Source organism: Podarcis pityusensis (genome assembly GCF_964106645.2).
Source record: "Podarcis pityusensis genome assembly, chromosome: 12".
Lineage (NCBI taxonomy): Eukaryota > Metazoa > Chordata > Lepidosauria > Squamata > Lacertidae > Podarcis > Podarcis pityusensis.
Window position 1 is genome coordinate 9217242 of NC_138037.1, and position 16588 is coordinate 9233829.

General features: G+C 45.9%; 1 protein-coding gene across 4 annotated transcripts in view; it reads left to right on the top strand.

Annotated features, from left to right (window-relative positions):
- OXSR1 (oxidative stress responsive kinase 1) overlaps window positions 1-16588 on the top strand; it is an 85316-nt gene that overhangs the window by 63868 nt on the left and 4860 nt on the right. For all 4 annotated transcript variants that reach the window (XM_080974152.1, XM_080974153.1, XM_080974154.1 and 1 more), the window contains exons 7-17: window positions 851-952; window positions 3168-3301; window positions 3993-4041; window positions 5455-5520; window positions 5674-5796; window positions 6751-6786; window positions 8417-8578; window positions 11683-11750; window positions 13916-13968; window positions 14859-14927; window positions 15130-15194. In XM_080974152.1, the coding sequence (XP_080830278.1) occupies window positions 851-952; window positions 3168-3301; window positions 3993-4041; window positions 5455-5520; window positions 5674-5796; window positions 6751-6786; window positions 8417-8578; window positions 11683-11750; window positions 13916-13968; window positions 14859-14927; window positions 15130-15194 (927 nt within the window). The remainder of the gene's footprint in view (window positions 1-850; window positions 953-3167; window positions 3302-3992; window positions 4042-5454; window positions 5521-5673; window positions 5797-6750; window positions 6787-8416; window positions 8579-11682; window positions 11751-13915; window positions 13969-14858; window positions 14928-15129; window positions 15195-16588) is intronic.

The following is a 16588-nucleotide window of genomic DNA, read 5'->3' on the forward strand; positions in this document are numbered from 1 at the left end:
CCTTCTGGCGGTTCCCTCACTGCGAGAAGCAAAGTTACAGGGAACCAGGCAGAGGTCCTTCTTGGTAGTGGCGCCTGCCCGGTAGAGCAGCCTCCCATCAGATGTCAAGGAAATAAACAACTATCTGACTTTTAGAAAACATCTGAAGGCAGCCCTGTTCAGGGAAGTTTTTAATATCAGATGAATTACTGTATTTTAATGTTTTGTTGGAAGCTGCCCAGAGTGGCTGGGAAAACCCATCCAGATGGGCGGGGTATAAATAATAAATTATTATTATTATTATACGAAGCTCATTGAAGGTGCAACGTTAATATTTCTTTAGAAGAATCTGGGATGATTTCTCTATATTTGGGGCAGTTCTCTCTCTCCCCTCCGCTCCCCCCACCTGCCCGTTCCAGCTGCATAGTACAATATGAAGCCACCGCTCTTTTAGTGGAAGAAATAGCTTTTTCCTTCCAGAGCAATGCTGAGTTAGTGAAGCAACACACTCCTATGGTATTTGCAAAGATGTCAATTTTTCAACGAGTCCAGGGGCAGTTAATTCCTCCCGTTTGGCCAAAACTCTTGCAGTGTATAGAATACGCAGTGTCTTTTCTCTGCCGTTGGGAGAGAAACTTAGTGTTCTGGATAAGATGCCTGGCAATAACCCATTGCCAGAAAGGAAACGGCTTTCTTGGGATATGGATTATCTCTGTTTGGTGATAGCAGAGCAGAGCTTCTAGGTATGATTCCAATCTACCGTTGGCATGGAGTTGGATCAGTTTTGTGACCGAGAATGCAGGAAAAGCCTGGAGGCCTATGTAGGTTAACTGGAAAGAAATGCCTTGTTAACCGTCTCTTCACTTTCTAGGTGAGAGGTTATGATTTCAAGGCGGACATCTGGAGTTTTGGAATCACGGCAATCGAGTTCGCGACAGGGGCAGCTCCTTACCACAAATACCCACCCATGAAGGTGAGTCACTGATTGACTAGTTCAGATAACTGTGTTGGTTCCTCGGAATCACCTGTGTTCCCCACCCCCCAAAAAACCCAGCATCCTAGAACGTGCTGCTTCTGGAAGTAAGCGATAATCTGAAGGGGTAGCAGTGGGGATAGCTTTGGAAGCCTGAGTTTTGTCAATGTGGAAGGAAGTTGGCAAGCACGAAGCAACGCTCTATTATCAGAATGCAGAGCCAGCGTCACTGCATACATACCTTGGAACTGTGCTTTACCAAGAGAAAGCCCCGAGGTTTCCCAGAAACTAATCTGGGGTCCCTCAATGAGAAGATTTGTGATGGTGGGTCAAATTCCTGAAAAAATTGCCTGCCTGCTGCTGATCTTCTCTTCTTGAAAGATCTACATTGGCTCCCAGTACGTTTCCGAGCACAATTCATAGTGTTGGTGCTGACCTTTAAAGCCCTAAACGGCCTCGGCCCAGTATACCTGAAGGAGCGTCTCCACCCACATCCTTCTGCCCGGACACCGAGGTCCAGCACTGAGGGCCTTCTGGCGGTTCCCTCACTGCGAGAAGCCAGGTTACAGGGAACCAGGCAGAGGGCCTTCTTGGTGGTGGCACCCGCCCTGTGGAATGCCCTCCCACCAGATGTCAAGGAAATAAACGACTATCTGACTTTTAGAAGACATCTGAAGGCAGCCCTCTTTAGGGAAGCTTTTAAAGTTTAACAGACCACTGTATTTTAATACTTTGTTGGAAGCCGCCCAGAGTGGCTGGGGAAATCCAGCCAGATGGGCAGGGTATAAATAATTTATTATTATTATTATTATTATTATTATTATTATTATTATTATCATCACTTGCTTTTGAGACACTCAGCAGCTCAACCCTTCTGAATCTACTCCCCATGCCAAGCAAGTCCTTGATTTCTCACTGGATTCCCATGTAGACTCTTCCGCAACCCCTCCCTCTTTCCTTTTCTTCAAACCTTCCTTCTTTTATCCAGCATCTCCAAATGGTCCCTCCCCGGCTGCATCTAGAATTCTTGCCTCAATAATTAATGCAATCATTAATATTTCAATTTATACGCTGCTTTTTGACCTTCAGGAAACCCTTAAAGCAGCGAGCTTTAGGAACGATACAGCCCTATTCACAATTAAGAGAAAACTATAAAAGCAAACAATTTAAAAGCAGGAGGTGACCTAGCTTTTACGCCAAAAGCTTGCAGTAGTCCTCAAACCCTCGACCAACTGAGGCTTTTGACAAAACTAAGAAGGCAAAACAAAGTGAACTACAGTAACGTTAGCAGGAGCACCCCCTAATTCCATCACTGATGTCTGATGTTGTGGTTTCACCTGGCTGAACTGGTTTTCCCGTCCTTAACACTTTGTGTGTTTTTTTCCTATGTCTTTTTTTCTTTCCAAAAGCATTATTCCTATAAAAAAGCAGGGGGGGGGGGAAGCTTTAATCCCAAACATGTGTTCATCTAATTGCAGTTTACAGTGGTGCCCCGCAAGACGAATGCCTCGCAAGACGAAAAACTCGCTAGACGAAAGAGTTTTCCGTTTTTTGAGTCGTTCCGCAAGACGAATTTCCCTATGGACTTGCTTCGCAAGACGAAACGTCTTGCGAGTTCTTGCGAGTTTGTTTCCTTTTTCTTAAAGCCGCTAAGCCGTTAATAGCTGCTAAGCCGCTAAGCCGTTAATAGCCGCTAAGCCGCTAATAGCCGTGCTTCGCAAGACAAAAAAACCGCAAGACGAAGAGACTCGCAGAACGGATTAATTTCGTCTTGCGAGGCACCACTGTATTTTTAAGTTGCCAGGCATTTTGAGCTGGGACCTTCTCTTTTTGGAAACTACCGGATAGACGTTTTGGGTGCTAAATTATAAATTAAGGAAGTCATTCCTGCTGCTCACTCCAGATGCTGGAGCTGAGGAGGGCAGTTGCTTTCAAGCCTCCCTGGAGATTTTCCAGAATAACCTCTCAGTGGTTTGGGAATTGGGATGCTGAACTAGACATCACCCCAGCAGAATCCAGCAAGTCTTTTTTTTTTTTTTAATGTACCTATTCTTCCACAACCTTTTGCTTACCTTGTTTGTCTGCTGAAGCCTATAGGCTACTTGCCACCTTCCTTTTTTCTCAAAGAGGCCATGGCATCTTTTTCAAAGTGACAGTGCCTGCTAAATGAGCTTGAGGTTTGTCTTGGTGCTTCTAACGGGTGCAATTGTTTCAGGTCTTAATGTTGACGCTACAGAACGATCCGCCCTCGCTGGAGACAGGTGTGCAGGATAAGGAGATGCTGAAGAAGTATGGAAAGTCTTTTAGGAAGATGATTTCACTGTGCTTGCAAAAAGACCCCGAAAAAAGGTGTGCGGCAAACCGTCTTGTTTCCACCCATTGTGAACCAGCATTGCTTGATGAAAGCTTGTGAGAGTTGGAGACACAGTACAGTGGTACCTTGGGTTAAGTACTTAATTCATTCCAGAGGTCCGTTCTTAACCTGAAACTGTTCTTAACCTGAAGCACCACTTTAGCTAATGGGGCCTCCTGCTGCTGCCGTGCCGCCGGAACACGATTTCTGTTCTCATCCTGAAGCAAAGTTCTTAACCCAAGGTACTATTTCTGGGTTAGCGGAGTCTGTAACCTGAAGCGTATGTAACCTGAAGTGTATGTAACCCGAGGTACCACTGTAATGCAAAGAATGCAGAAAAGCAATTTTCTACAGTACTTCTAATTTTTAATGCACATTTTTCTTCTTACTTTTAATTCAGCCACTGCAGACTTGTTTGTGGTCAGTGGGTTCCAGTTACATACCCATCCCCTTAGCAAAGCTCACTGAGTCCAGATCTTAGGAGCTTCTGTTAATATTGTCAACATCTGAACTAAGATGTACACATCAGAAGGAAACAGCAGTCTCTGCCATAATCCAGTTTGGCCTCTTCCATCAGAGATGGCGCCCAGCTCTTTAAGGATTCCTACAATCTTGATTTGGCGCAGCAAGAAAAAGCAACTCTTGTGACATCTTCTAATGACACCCTCTTTTTCTTTTTTTTAATAGACCAACAGCTGCTGAACTTCTAAGGCACAAATTTTTCCAGAAAGCAAAGGTAGGAACTTAGCTTGACCTTTTAAATAAATGAACAAATAATCAATAAATAATATATTTGAAGAGAGGAGCAGTTTACTGGTGTGCAGGTAATAAGAGCTCATTGCAGCAGAGATTCCTTCCTGGTTTTATTCACCAGCGGAATTTCGTCTGCCTTAAGATCTTCCGGGACTCACTGCTGAGTTGTGGCCTGATCTAAAGTGGGTCACGCCAGCAGCATTAGCACCATAAAAATAAATTGGGGGGGGGGGAGAGAAATGGGAGCCCAAGTGAATGTTTAAGATAAGTCTGAAATGTTGAAAACTTCTGCATTAGGCCTTTCCTGGTGCAGAAGTCAGAATGCCTTGATTATGAAACTACTGAGCTGGAATCTGTTGGCAAATCTGGCTGATTTTCTTTTGGCTTTGATTGAGACTTACACTCAAGGCAATTTACACTTATTCAAAATGAAGTAACCCAAATAGGAATATCAAAACAGTTACCAGGTCTGTTCCTGTACAACACAGAAAAATGTATGAAGTCAACAGTGCAGAATTTAGAAATGGGGGAAGTATTTTCACCTGAAGGCTAGTAATGTTGTGAGGCAGAATGGGGCTACCTTGGAAATTGTGGTGTCAGGGCAGAGGAGACCTTGCTCCAGGCCTCACTAGGTTTTGCTTCACATACAGAAGCAAGAATTCTCCCACAGTTTGCAAAGAGCTAGGACAGGGGTCAGCAACCTTTTTCAGCCGTGGGCCAGTCCACTGTCCCTCAGACCATGTGGTGGCCTGGACTATATTTTGAAAAATATATATATGAATGAATTCCTATGCCCCACAAATAACCCAGAGATGCATTTTAAATAAAAGCACACCTTCCGCTCAGGTAAAAACACCAGGCCGGCCCCACAAATAACCCAGAGATGCATATTAAATGGACACATTCTACTCATGTAAAAACATGCTGATTCTCGGACCGTCCGCGGGCCGGATTGAGAAGGCGATTGGGCCGCATCTGGCCCCCGGGCCTTAGTTTGCCTACCCCTGAGCTAGGAGGTTTATGTCAGAACAAATGTTCCTGCAGACAAGACACAATGAATTCAGGCATTTTAAGGCAGGGGGAGGCCTGCAGTCTCCTGGCAGCTGCGTATGGATTTTGAAAACTCTTGTGGTGAAGTTGAAACCTTGATGCACACTCCTCTCTGCGACCGCCTCAGGATAATTTCTAAGGAGTGTGGCACGGACTACTCTTAGGAAGAATCTAACGTGTTGGCTTTCCAACACTTGTATCAAAGGACCTTCTCATTCCCTTTCAAGTAACTCGAGAGCTTATCTCTCTCACACACACATAAGCAATGAAGCTTGAGCCAAACGGTGGCCTTTGAGGAACAGGAGTCGCAAAGTGTCGATTTTATTCCCCTCCATTTCTTTTCCAGAATAAAGAATTTTTGCAAGAAAAAATGCTGCAGAGAGCCCCAACCATCACGGAAAGAGCCAAAAAGGTACAAGTTAAAACAGTTTGAAGTGGGAATCTGCACACCGCACTTCTTAAATTTTCCATTGACCAGCTCTCTGCTTGCACTAGAAAGGCCACGCTAGAATTCTCTGTATGAAATTCTATCGGTGACTTTAATGGTGGCTTTGTTGAAATACAGGTCCGAAGAGTCCCTGGCTCCAGTGGGCGCCTTCATAAGACGGAAGATGGCGACTGGGAGTGGAGTGACGATGAGCTTGACGAAGAGAGCGAAGAAGGCAAAGCGGCAATTTCACAGCTCAGGGTGGGCACCAAGAGTCACCGTTTGCCTCTTAAAATTAGCCCCAGAATTGAAAGACAGTCTCTGTTGCGAAAGCTGTTTTAAGGGTGCAGTTAATGCATTGATGGGATTGCAAGAGGGTTTCCCAGTAAAAAAATACAAATACCGTATCTTTCGCTCTATAAGACGCACAAGACCACAAGCTGCACCTAGTTTTTGGAGAAGGAAAACAAGAAAAAAAATATTCTGAATCTCAGAAGCCAGAACAACAAGAGGGATCTCTGCGCAGTGAAAGCAGCAATCCCTCTTGCTGTTCTGGCTTCTGTGATAGCTGCGCAGCCTGCATTTGCTCCATAAGACGCACACACATTTCCCCTTACTTTTTAGGAGGCAAAAAGTGAGTCTTATAGAGCAAAAAATACGGCAAATAAAAATTATTTATTTATTTGGTTTTTCAATTTAAAATTTTACAGAGGTATATCTTACATAAATCATAAAAAAACAAGGAATCTCCATATTTCCCATCAGTCCTGACTGTTCTGCACACTGACTGTGGCTATCAGAAGATGAACTCGGGCAACATATGGGGAGATGCATGTCCCTTCTCTAAGGACAGGAGAATCTCTCTCTTCGAAAGAGCGCTTCTCTCCCATTTAAGTCTTCATAGCCATTGCCAATGCTTTGCAGGAGAAAGGCTGTTGAGTAAGCATTTCAAACAGAATGAACTCCTGTTATTTATTAAAAACAAATGGTAAACCATTTTGACACCCCTGCTGCAACAGCCTCACCACCTTAAGACCTCTGAGCTCCTCTGTTTCAAAGATCTTCTGGGATCTAAGAATTACTGCCCGCAGTTAGACTTGGAACACATTAAAATGAAATTGTGCCAAAAGCTGCCGTTTTCACCGTGTTTCAAGGGCACGACATCCGTTGTGGCGTTGCATGCTAATTGCACTTGTCTGTTTCTTCCCCTTTTAGTCGCCCAGAGTGAAAGAATCATCACAAAATTCTGAGGTGAGTTATTAACCAGTCATGCATCTTGAAGCACCGGCCTGTCTTCTGTTTTGAGAAGTGCCAAGTTCATTATACGCACACAAATAATAGTAACAATTAAGGTAATGTTTTAGCTCTCTGTTAAGAGAGCGCTGACCTACAGACTGACTTATGCTGGCTTAAAAAGTGGGGCGGCCGCGCTTCAGGACAATAAAATAAGTGTTGCTAGCTTGAAGCAATTGCCAGGCAGCATTTTATATACAAAGATACACGCAACGTGTGATTTTTGCAAACTAATCTCGACTTTTAAGTAATGGAACGATAACTGCTGAAGCCAGTTAAAATATTGGCATTTTTAAATTATGATTCGTAACAAAATCCAGAGCATGTTCTGAAGGTTCATGGAAAGCGACCAGCATGTGGAAGCTGAAGCAGGTCTGGGTGTAGATGCCTGGATGTGTGAGTGCCAGTGAACCACACCACCTTGGGTCCCGTGACACAGGAATGGTGTGGTGTGAATGTAAGACAGTAATAAATTGTGGCACTTAATCCCACTGGCAAGTGCTCAGGGTGGGGGAGTGTGGCACAATGGGCTGGCGAATGTATTTTTCCCTTCCAATGGGAGGACGGAAATCCCTTCTGGAAAAAAGGGGAAAGGCTCCTGAGAGCCAGTGTGGCGTAGTGGTTAAGAGCGGTAGATTCGTAATCTGGTGAACTGGGTTCGATTCCCTGCTCCTCCACATGCAGCTGCTGGCTGACCTTGGGCTAGTCACACTTCTCTGAAGTTTCTCAGCCCCACTCACCTCACAGAGTGTTTGTTGTGGGGGAGGAAGGGAAAGGAGATCATTAGCCGCTTTGAGACTCCTTCGGGTAGTGATAAAGCGGGATATCAAATCCAAACTCTTCAAATCCAAATCCAAAAAGGGAGACGAGGAAGATGGAAGCATCTTCTGCCTTGTAGGCATAAGCCCAAGAGGGCTGTGGATTTGGCCAGTATAGCATACTAATGCATACTAATGCATTAAATGTAGGAATGTAGGAATTGCTATAAGCAGCAAGGAGTTGATACATAAACAGCAAGGACTCGTAAAGAAACTTTAAATCACTTGTTCCTTGGGCTGGCAGTGTTCAAGCATTTTGGAATAATAATTGAGTTATCTTTGCTTCATTCGGTCACAAATTCGTAGCTGGTTTTTACCTTCAGTGTGTTGGATTTGTTTTATTTTATTTGTTATTGTGTTGAATTTATTTAATTTTATTTATTTATTGAATTTATACCCCACCTTTCTCTCCAAAGAACTCAAAGGCAGCATACGGGGTTTTCCTCATTCAGTCCCCACAACAACAACCTTGTGAGGTAGGCTAGGCTGACAGGCAGTGGCCCAGTGAGGCTCATGGCCAAGTGGGGACCCGAACCCTGGTCTCCCAGGTCCTAGTCCGACACTCTAACCACTACACCACCACTGGCACTTACTTACTTACATACTTACTTACTTTCTTACACAATGCTCTTAGTTACTTGTTCACCGCTTAGGGACAATTGTAATTAGGCGGTAAAAGAAATTGCCTGAATAAGTCAACAAACAAGCAGCTCATCGTTGATATTTCTGGCATTCTCCCATACCCATCTCCTGTCCTTTCTGATTTGCAGCTCTTTCCGCCAGCGGAGCAGCCGGCAAGCCCTTTGCTCAACGTCCCGGCCCAGCCGCCTCAACTACCTCAGCCTGCAGGACAAGCACCTGCACAAACTTCTCCCGCTGTCCCTGCTCCAGCTTCTCAGGCACCTGCAGCAGGAGCTCCTCCACCTGCGCAGGTAAGGCCAGGAGCATCTGGGGAAGACCCACCAGAAGCGGAAACAGTTCGTTTTTGCATTTATATCCCACTTTTTCCTCTGAGGAGGTCGAGGCGACACACAGAGCTCTCTTCCTTCGCAGTGTATCCCCACAGCAACCGTGTGAGGCAGGCTAGGCTGAGAGGCAGTGGCTGGCTCAAGGTCACTGGCCCAGGGAGCTTCCTAGACAAGTGGGAATTTAAACCCTTGTCTCCCAGGTCTTACTTTGGCACTCTAACCCATGGGTAGGCAAACTAAGGCCCGGGAGCCGGATCTGGCCCAATCGCCTTCTAAATCTGGCCCGCAAACGGTCCAGGAATCAGCATACTTTTACATGAGTAGAATGTGTCCTTTTATTTAAAATGCATCTCTGGGTTATTTGTGAGGGATAAAAAGGTAAAGGTAAAGGGACCCCTGACCATTAGGTCCAGTCGTGACCGACTCTGGGGTTGCGGTGCTCATCTCGCTTTATTGGCTGAGGGAGCCGGTGTACAGCTTCCAGGTCATGTGGCCAGCATGACTAAGCCGCTTCTGGCGAACCAGAGCAGCGCACAGAAACGCCGTTTACCTTCCCGCTGGAGCGGTGCCTATTTATCTACTTGCACTTTGATGTGCTTTCGAACTGCTAGGTGGGCAGGAACAGGGACCGAGCAATGGGAGCTCACCCCGTCGTGGGGATTCGAACCACCGACCTTCTGATCGGCAAGCCCTAGGCTCTGTGGTTTAACCCACAGCGCCACCCGCGTCCCTATTGTGAGGGCGTTAATTATTTCCCCCCCCCCCCAAATATAGTCTGGCTCCCCACAAGGTCTGAGGGACAGTAGACCAGCCCCCTGCTGAAAAAGTTTGCTGACCTCTGAGTCACTAAACCACACCATAAGACCAGCGGGGAAAAGGGTTAAGCAGCTGCTGTCCATGCAGCCTTCCCCATACTGCTTTGGCTATAAAACAAGTACATGCATTCTTTCTGGCGAAGAGGCCGTGAATTGCAAAGTTCCTGGCCGAAATGTCCCTTCAGCCACGAGCAAAGTAGGTGGTCTAGCCGTCCCTCTTTTTTTCCAGTCTCCTGGTCTGTGAGACAGGATCGAGAGCAGCTGACCTACCCTATAGGGCTGCTTGGAGAGACCTTAGGACCTTTCTGCGCAAAACCCATCACCACGCCAATGTCCTCTGCTTTTCGGGCGACGGAGTGTTTTAATGCAAGCCCTGCCTTTTGCAGAGGGCGTGGAACTCAGCGGAGGAGCAGCCAATGAGATGGCTTTCCTCACCCAGGGCGAACTCCTGCTGAAACCAGCCCGTTCTGGAGCGTGTCCCACTGCTTGCGGGTGCTCTGGAGGCAGTCGGACGGCAATTGCTCATGTATCATAGCAAATAGCTGTCCTTGGAGCCGGGGTGAGGCCTGCAAGGCTGGACGAGCGGGGGAAGCTTCCTCACCCCGTGATCCTAATAGGCCTGCTGGGAATGGTCCGGCGGTGATTTGTGGCCAGAGCAACACTTGAGGGCTTCAGCGTTTTTCCTAGAAGTGTTTTCATGGGTTTTTGGGAAGGAGGCTATATATAAACCCCTCTGCGCTCACAGGGCTCCTGTTCTCTCCCTGACAGCCCATTAATCTTGGGGAGACAAACCTTGGCGCCCTGCGTTCCTGGATTCCAGCTGGCTGAAATTAAATAGGACGGACTTGGCTTAGGGTCTGCAGATGTTCTCTGTGTGAGCAGGCCCAGCAATTAAACGCTTGAGGGAGCCCCCGGCCTCCGCTTTGAAACAATCCCTCAATGTGCGTGGTTTTGCTTCTCTGCCACTTCCCAGCAGCTGGAAGGTACGGCAGCTGTGGCTTCGCTGACGTCAAGGGAGCGCGATGTGGCTCCCCAGCGCAGGATTTCAGGGAATCTCTTAATCTCATCCCCCTTGTGACCTAGGCGGCCATTTGTGGGCTGCGTCTGATCCGTGTCCTATCTTCTTCTACACCCCCCCAGCTCTATTTATGGCTCCTGTATATCAAGGAACCACTTCTAAGCTTGTAGGCACCTCTCCTCTTGTGGAACTAGGCTGGGCCAGTGGTTGTGGGACCACCCTGGGAGATCTTGAGGCATAGGAAGTTGCTTTATACCAGCTCAAAGTGTTTGTCCACTTGGCCTGCGCATTTAACTGCTCTGACTGGGTGGCAGTTGGAGCCAACAACATCTGGAAGGCCATTTGTTCTCCATCCCTGAACTAAATCAGCTGTTAAGCGAAGAGGGCGCTGATGCAATAACAAGCGCTTCAGACCTATGTTGAAATGAATAGAGTTGGCAGGTGCCTGAAAGTCTGAATACCCACATCTCCTTGCAAACAGGGGCAGCCACCCATCAGCCCCTGCCCCAGTGTACAAAGCTGAACATACTCAATCCATATTAGAATATAGCACCTGCAGTAAGTATGTGCTCTGCGGAAAGTCTTGTTTAATCATTGTGATTTTAATTTCCTTGGTGAGGCAAAGGCTTTTTTTTTTTTGCTGCTGCTTCTTTTTAAGAAGACTGTCTTGCTCTGGGTTGGATCAATGCTGCGCCGGATTTCTCTGTGCTTTAGTTCCTGAGAGAGCTGCAAACCATTGTGTGGAAAAATGGTTTAATAAAGGAAGAAACATTTAAAAAAAAAAAACAAAACAGGTTCCTTTGGAGCAAATGATTAAAACAAACAAGTGAAGCCATGTAGTGCAATAAGACGCCAAAATAATAAGTAGTCGTAAATTAACCCCACCGGATCAGTAGCCACTTTGACTCGGGGCACAAGAGGCCTGTGTTTTGGGAGGGGGCAGGGAGAGAGATCTGCCCTATGGAATATTGCTTGAGATACTGCCAGTCGTGAAACACTGAAGAAAATTCATCCAGCGAGTCGTCCCAAGGGAGTTTTTTTAATCGGTTCCATCTCTGTGTCACCACATTTGTTTGCTTTCTGCCTGTCCAAAATAGTCTCATTTGCTGCCTGATCATCTTACAATGCTTTTGTGTGTTTTTTAAAACACAAGACACACATTGAATTTTTTTTTAAAAAAAACAAATTTATTTATTTTTTTAAAAAGTTGGCCCTTCCTCTTTTCCCCCCAAAAGGCACCTCCTGCAACAGCCCCAGCACAAGAGGAAATGAAAGTCCCCATCAGCCTCGTTCTAAGGTTAAGGTAAGCATGTTCTTGCAAACGTCTCCAAGGCTTAAATCACCCGGCTGTTGTTCAACTCCCATCCTTGACAGGAGAGGCTTTTTGGGTGGGGTTTCCAAGATGGCAGCCTCCATATGTTGTTGCACTGCAACCCCCATCAGTCCCAACTAGCATTGCTGCTGGTTTAGGTTTGATGGGGAATTAGAGTTCATCAGGATCTTTCAAAGGCACCATGACATCCACCCTTGCTCTCTCTGTGGTCCACTGGGTGGGGCTTGACTTGGCCCCAAGGAGAGGTGGGTTCAGATCTCATGAACTTTCCATGGCCATGTATGACCTAAATTCTCCTCGCCTGTAAGTATATCATTGCCATTAATATTTTCAATCTTGGGAGCTTTTCAGCACCCCACTCTAGGAAACGTGCTTAGTACCTGGGAGCTCTTTGTTGGAGCACAATATTTCTTTTTCGAGATTTCACACCAAGAAAATCCAATTACCGTATTTTAAGCTCTATAGGACACACTTTTCCCCCTCCAAAAATTAGGGGAAATGTGTGTGCGTCCTATGGAGCGAATGCAGGCTCCTTGGCTTCAGCGAGAGCAACGCGAAGCCTCCGAAGCGCAGAGGGAACACTCCCTCCGCGCTCTGGAGGCTTCGTGTTGCTTTTGCTGAAGCCTGGAGAGCGAGAGGAGTTAGTGTGCTCTCACTCTCCAGGCTTCAGGGATAGCCGCCTGAAGCCTTTGGAGCGCAGCGTGAGTTCCCACTGTGTTCCGCAGGCTTCAGGTTCCTTTCACTGAAGCCAGGAGAGCAAGACTCTCCTGGCTTCAGCAGAGAGGGAGAGCTGCGCAGTGCCCCTTCAGCCAAGCAGGAGGAGAAATGGAAGGGGCTCCGTTTCTCCTGCCACTCTGCTGAAGGGGCGCTGAGCAGAGGGGGGGAGAATTTTTTTCCCTTGTTCTCCCCCTCTAAAACAAGGTGCGTCCTATGGTCGGGTGCGTCCTATAGAGCGAAAAATACGGTAATTTGGCAAGACTCTTTGGCTGAGGCTTAATTTTTGCATCGGAAAAGCACACAGTTCATTAAAGTAACTATACACAGAGAACCAAGGCGCCTCTCAACAGGCAGTGCCAACTGATGAACCCAGTAATAGAACAATGTGGTACACGTACTTAAAGATGTGTCAAAGGCTTGAATGTATTTCGACCTCACGACTTCTGTGGGAAACGATGCGGTTTAAAAACAAAACCACACCGTGGGAATGGTGGAAAAGTCGATTCAGTTTTGCATTTTTAAGCCAGCTGTGACCGGATTTGCACCACCCAGACTAATACACAAGATCGGAACGTAAATATCCTTTTGGATTCTGTGCTTCTTCGAATTTTGCAATAACAGCCCTCTGCTCAAAAACTGTACCAAAATATGTACCAAAATACAAAACACGTATTCTAGACTAAATACTGTTACGAATGTGTTTATTAAGGCAATATGTTACAGTTTTGTTGTTTTGTTTTTTTTAAAAAATCAAATTAATGTAGAAATGGGATGGAACAGACTTCTGAAAGAACACATGGAGAATTGACATGGGCTGCAAACAGATGGTCCATGCATAGGCACACCCACAGCCCAAAGAGTATAAATCCTTGTAATGTTTGTAGTGCTTAAAAAATGTATGAAAATATGTTCATTGCTCAGACCACTCAAAAGTAATCCTTAGAACATTTCATACTGAAATAGGTAATACTACCTAGAACAGGTTTCTGCTTCTTGTGCATGCCTACACCCAGGCCCACTCCATCCATGCGCTGAACACATTAATGAGAAGTGCTCAGGCCCCATAATGTATTTGCTCTAACATTAAGGGCTTCAGCTAAAGAGCATATGCACTCAGGTGAATGATTCGCCAACAAATATTTGCATTTACGTGTTATGTGAAAAATCCGAAAGAGATGTAAAGTTGAATTGTGGGTCATCCATACAGGATGTAAAAACATCCTTCTACACAAACAAAACTGTGGGCAGACCTCCTTTTTATCGTGCTTGGCTATAATTTGGCATAGCGTTGCTAGGGCCAGATAAAATGTGCTTGGGATCTGCAACCCAGGCTTTTCGTTCACTGTCCTTGCTTTCGTCTACAGAGTAAAAAATAAATAAATGGCTTTGTGTTTCATCTCTCTTCTCTTCCTCAACAGGAATTCAAAGAAAGAACTCAACGACATTCGATTCGAGTTCACCCCTGGGAGAGGTGAGATATGGGTACGGGAAAGAGAAACGTGCTGGAAGTTATTGAGTAACTTGGGTGCAGAATGTTCTGGGTTGAATCTCCAGCATCGCCAAGCAGGAAAGATCCCTCACTCTGGAACCACAGAGATCCAGTGGCAGCAAGAATAGTTCATCTGAGCTAGACGCGGCCTCCCTTGGTATAAGGCGACTTCCTTTGTTGCGGCTGCAGACATGCTGCGGATGTTCCACCTGCATGTTTTGTGTTTAACCTTATGGTAGTTGCTCAGAGGAACGCTGGTGGCGCTGTGGGTTAAGCCACAGAGCCTAGGACTTGCCGATCAGAAGGTCAGCAGTTCGAATCCCCGTGACGGGGTGAGCTCCCGTTGTTCAGTCCCTGCTCCTGCCAACCTAGCAGTTTGAAAGCACTTCAAAGTGCAAGTAGTTAAATAGGTACCGCACCGGTGGGAAGGTAAACGGCCTTTCCGTGCGCTGCTCTGGTTCGCCAGAAGCGGCTTAGTCGCGGGGATTCAAACCGCCGACCTTCCTAGGCTCAGTGGTTGGGCTTAATCAGAGTTGGGGTTCAGACTCCTCTGAGCACACACAGAGCGCTTTTTCTTCCCAAATGAGAAATCCCAGCTCGATCCTATTAGTCTGGGATTAGGAGGTGCTACTTTTAGGTAGGGCTGGATCCTTAGAAGCTCTGTTTTCAATTAAAGAAATTATTCTTTCCCACCTCTCTGCATACAATCCATTCGAGGCATTTTAAGTAAAATATAATTCAGAACGATGCATAATATAAAACCAATCTAAAAAGAAGAAGAAAAAGGTAAATGCCTGCAAATTGTGAACTCCGAATTTGTTTTAGACCACTTGTGTGCAGATGTGATGGTCTCTTAATTACGATCTTTCCAGATACTGCGGATGGGGTATCCCAAGAACTCATCTCGGCTGGGCTTGTCGATGGCAGAGACTTAGTAATAGGTAATACTGCACATTTCATGTTCACCTTAATCCCATACTGGATTTGTGGATACAAGTTGCTGTATTTCTTCCCAGGACAGGGAGGGGGAAACTCCTTCATTGTTAACCGGGTCGTCTCTTCCCAATATTTTAGGGAAGCTTGTTCAGAATGAAAATGCTTAAGTACTCCGTCTTTGAGTGTGTCCACCCTCTGTCGTTTCAGTTGCTGCCAACTTACAAAAAATTGTGGAAGAGCCCCAGACGAATCGATCTGTCACTTTCAAACTGGTATATTTACTATTTCCCCCCCTTATTAACCTGGTCTGTGTTAAAAGGGTGTGTCTGCTCTAGGCTTCTTTGGGGCGCTGATTCTTCAACAGTAATCCCTGGACGATGGGTATCTAGTGGGGGACCCACACCGTCATAGCAGAAATAAGGCAGGGGGTCTATTTTCAGGGGCTTTGGGGATCAGTTGAGTTGCGATTAATCTTTGTAATTTAGATACACCCAGATCAAAAAGTGGGGTTAAAATATCGTTTCCTCTGTGAATGATGCTTGGGGACATGGGCCAGTCTTTTTGTAGTCAGATTGGCATCATCTTTGCTCTAGGGTGGAAAGATCAGCTTGCCTGGGGGAATAGCCCAGAATAGCCCAATGAGGGCTTGGAATGCCAAGTGTCTCTTGAGAAGAAAATCTGGGGGAGGGGGGTAATGAAATGGAGTTTCTGGAAGAGGGCATGGCTGGCTGGCTGGCTGGCTGGCAGGAATTCTGAACAGGAGCGTTCCATGCTGCTTTGGAAAAACGCCTTTGAAAATTCAACCGGGACCCGGGACAAAATATTGCAAATGCCAAATTGAACTACATTCTGCACAACGGCACAGTTTAATGTAATGTGGTGGCTTTAGACATGCTCAGTGGTGAGCATTTCTGATAAAGGAGGATTTGATAACTTCGAAATACTTGCCCCCACCATCTAGCCCTTTTCTCTGTGTCTCACATGTTCTCTTAAAGCTGCATCAGAATGCAGAAGGATGTGAGTTTTAATTTTGGTCTGCAGAGAACATAAAAAAAAGTATAAGTGTGGTCTGCTGTGACTAGAGTCTCGCTTGCTGTTTTTCTGTTTAGTGGGTCTTTCCCCCCTCTTTTTTCCTTATTCTTTGTGGTCCCAGGTCACTCTTATCCAAAACTCTGCCCCGCAAGTGGCCTATATTGGAAGGCATAGGGAACACTGGTCACCTAACTTTGCCAAATGTTTTTGCAAGTTCAGTTTTTGCAATAGTATCTTCAGAGGAGCTCCTGGTTCAACTTCCATCTTATATGGAAGCTTGATTTGCTTCCGTTAGAAACTCACCTTTGATTCCCTGGGACTCAAAGACTGTGTTCAGGTTGCCTTCGCTACCTTTCTGTAAAGATTTGTTGACCGGCTACTGCTGCTCTTTTTGAACCACTTTCTGATATATTTATCATTTTGCTACTATTTATATTTAAATATTTACAGGCCACACTTTTCACAAAGCTACTGCAGGGCTGGGTTACTTATATTTGACTGTTTCCACTGATTCTTAATTTTCTCTTTCCCGTGGCTCTTTTCTTATTTTGGCGAGGGTTGCTATTCTTGTTTAATCGACAGCAAACTGTATTGCAGGGGGTTGGACTAGACCTTTGGGTCCCTTCCAGCTGGG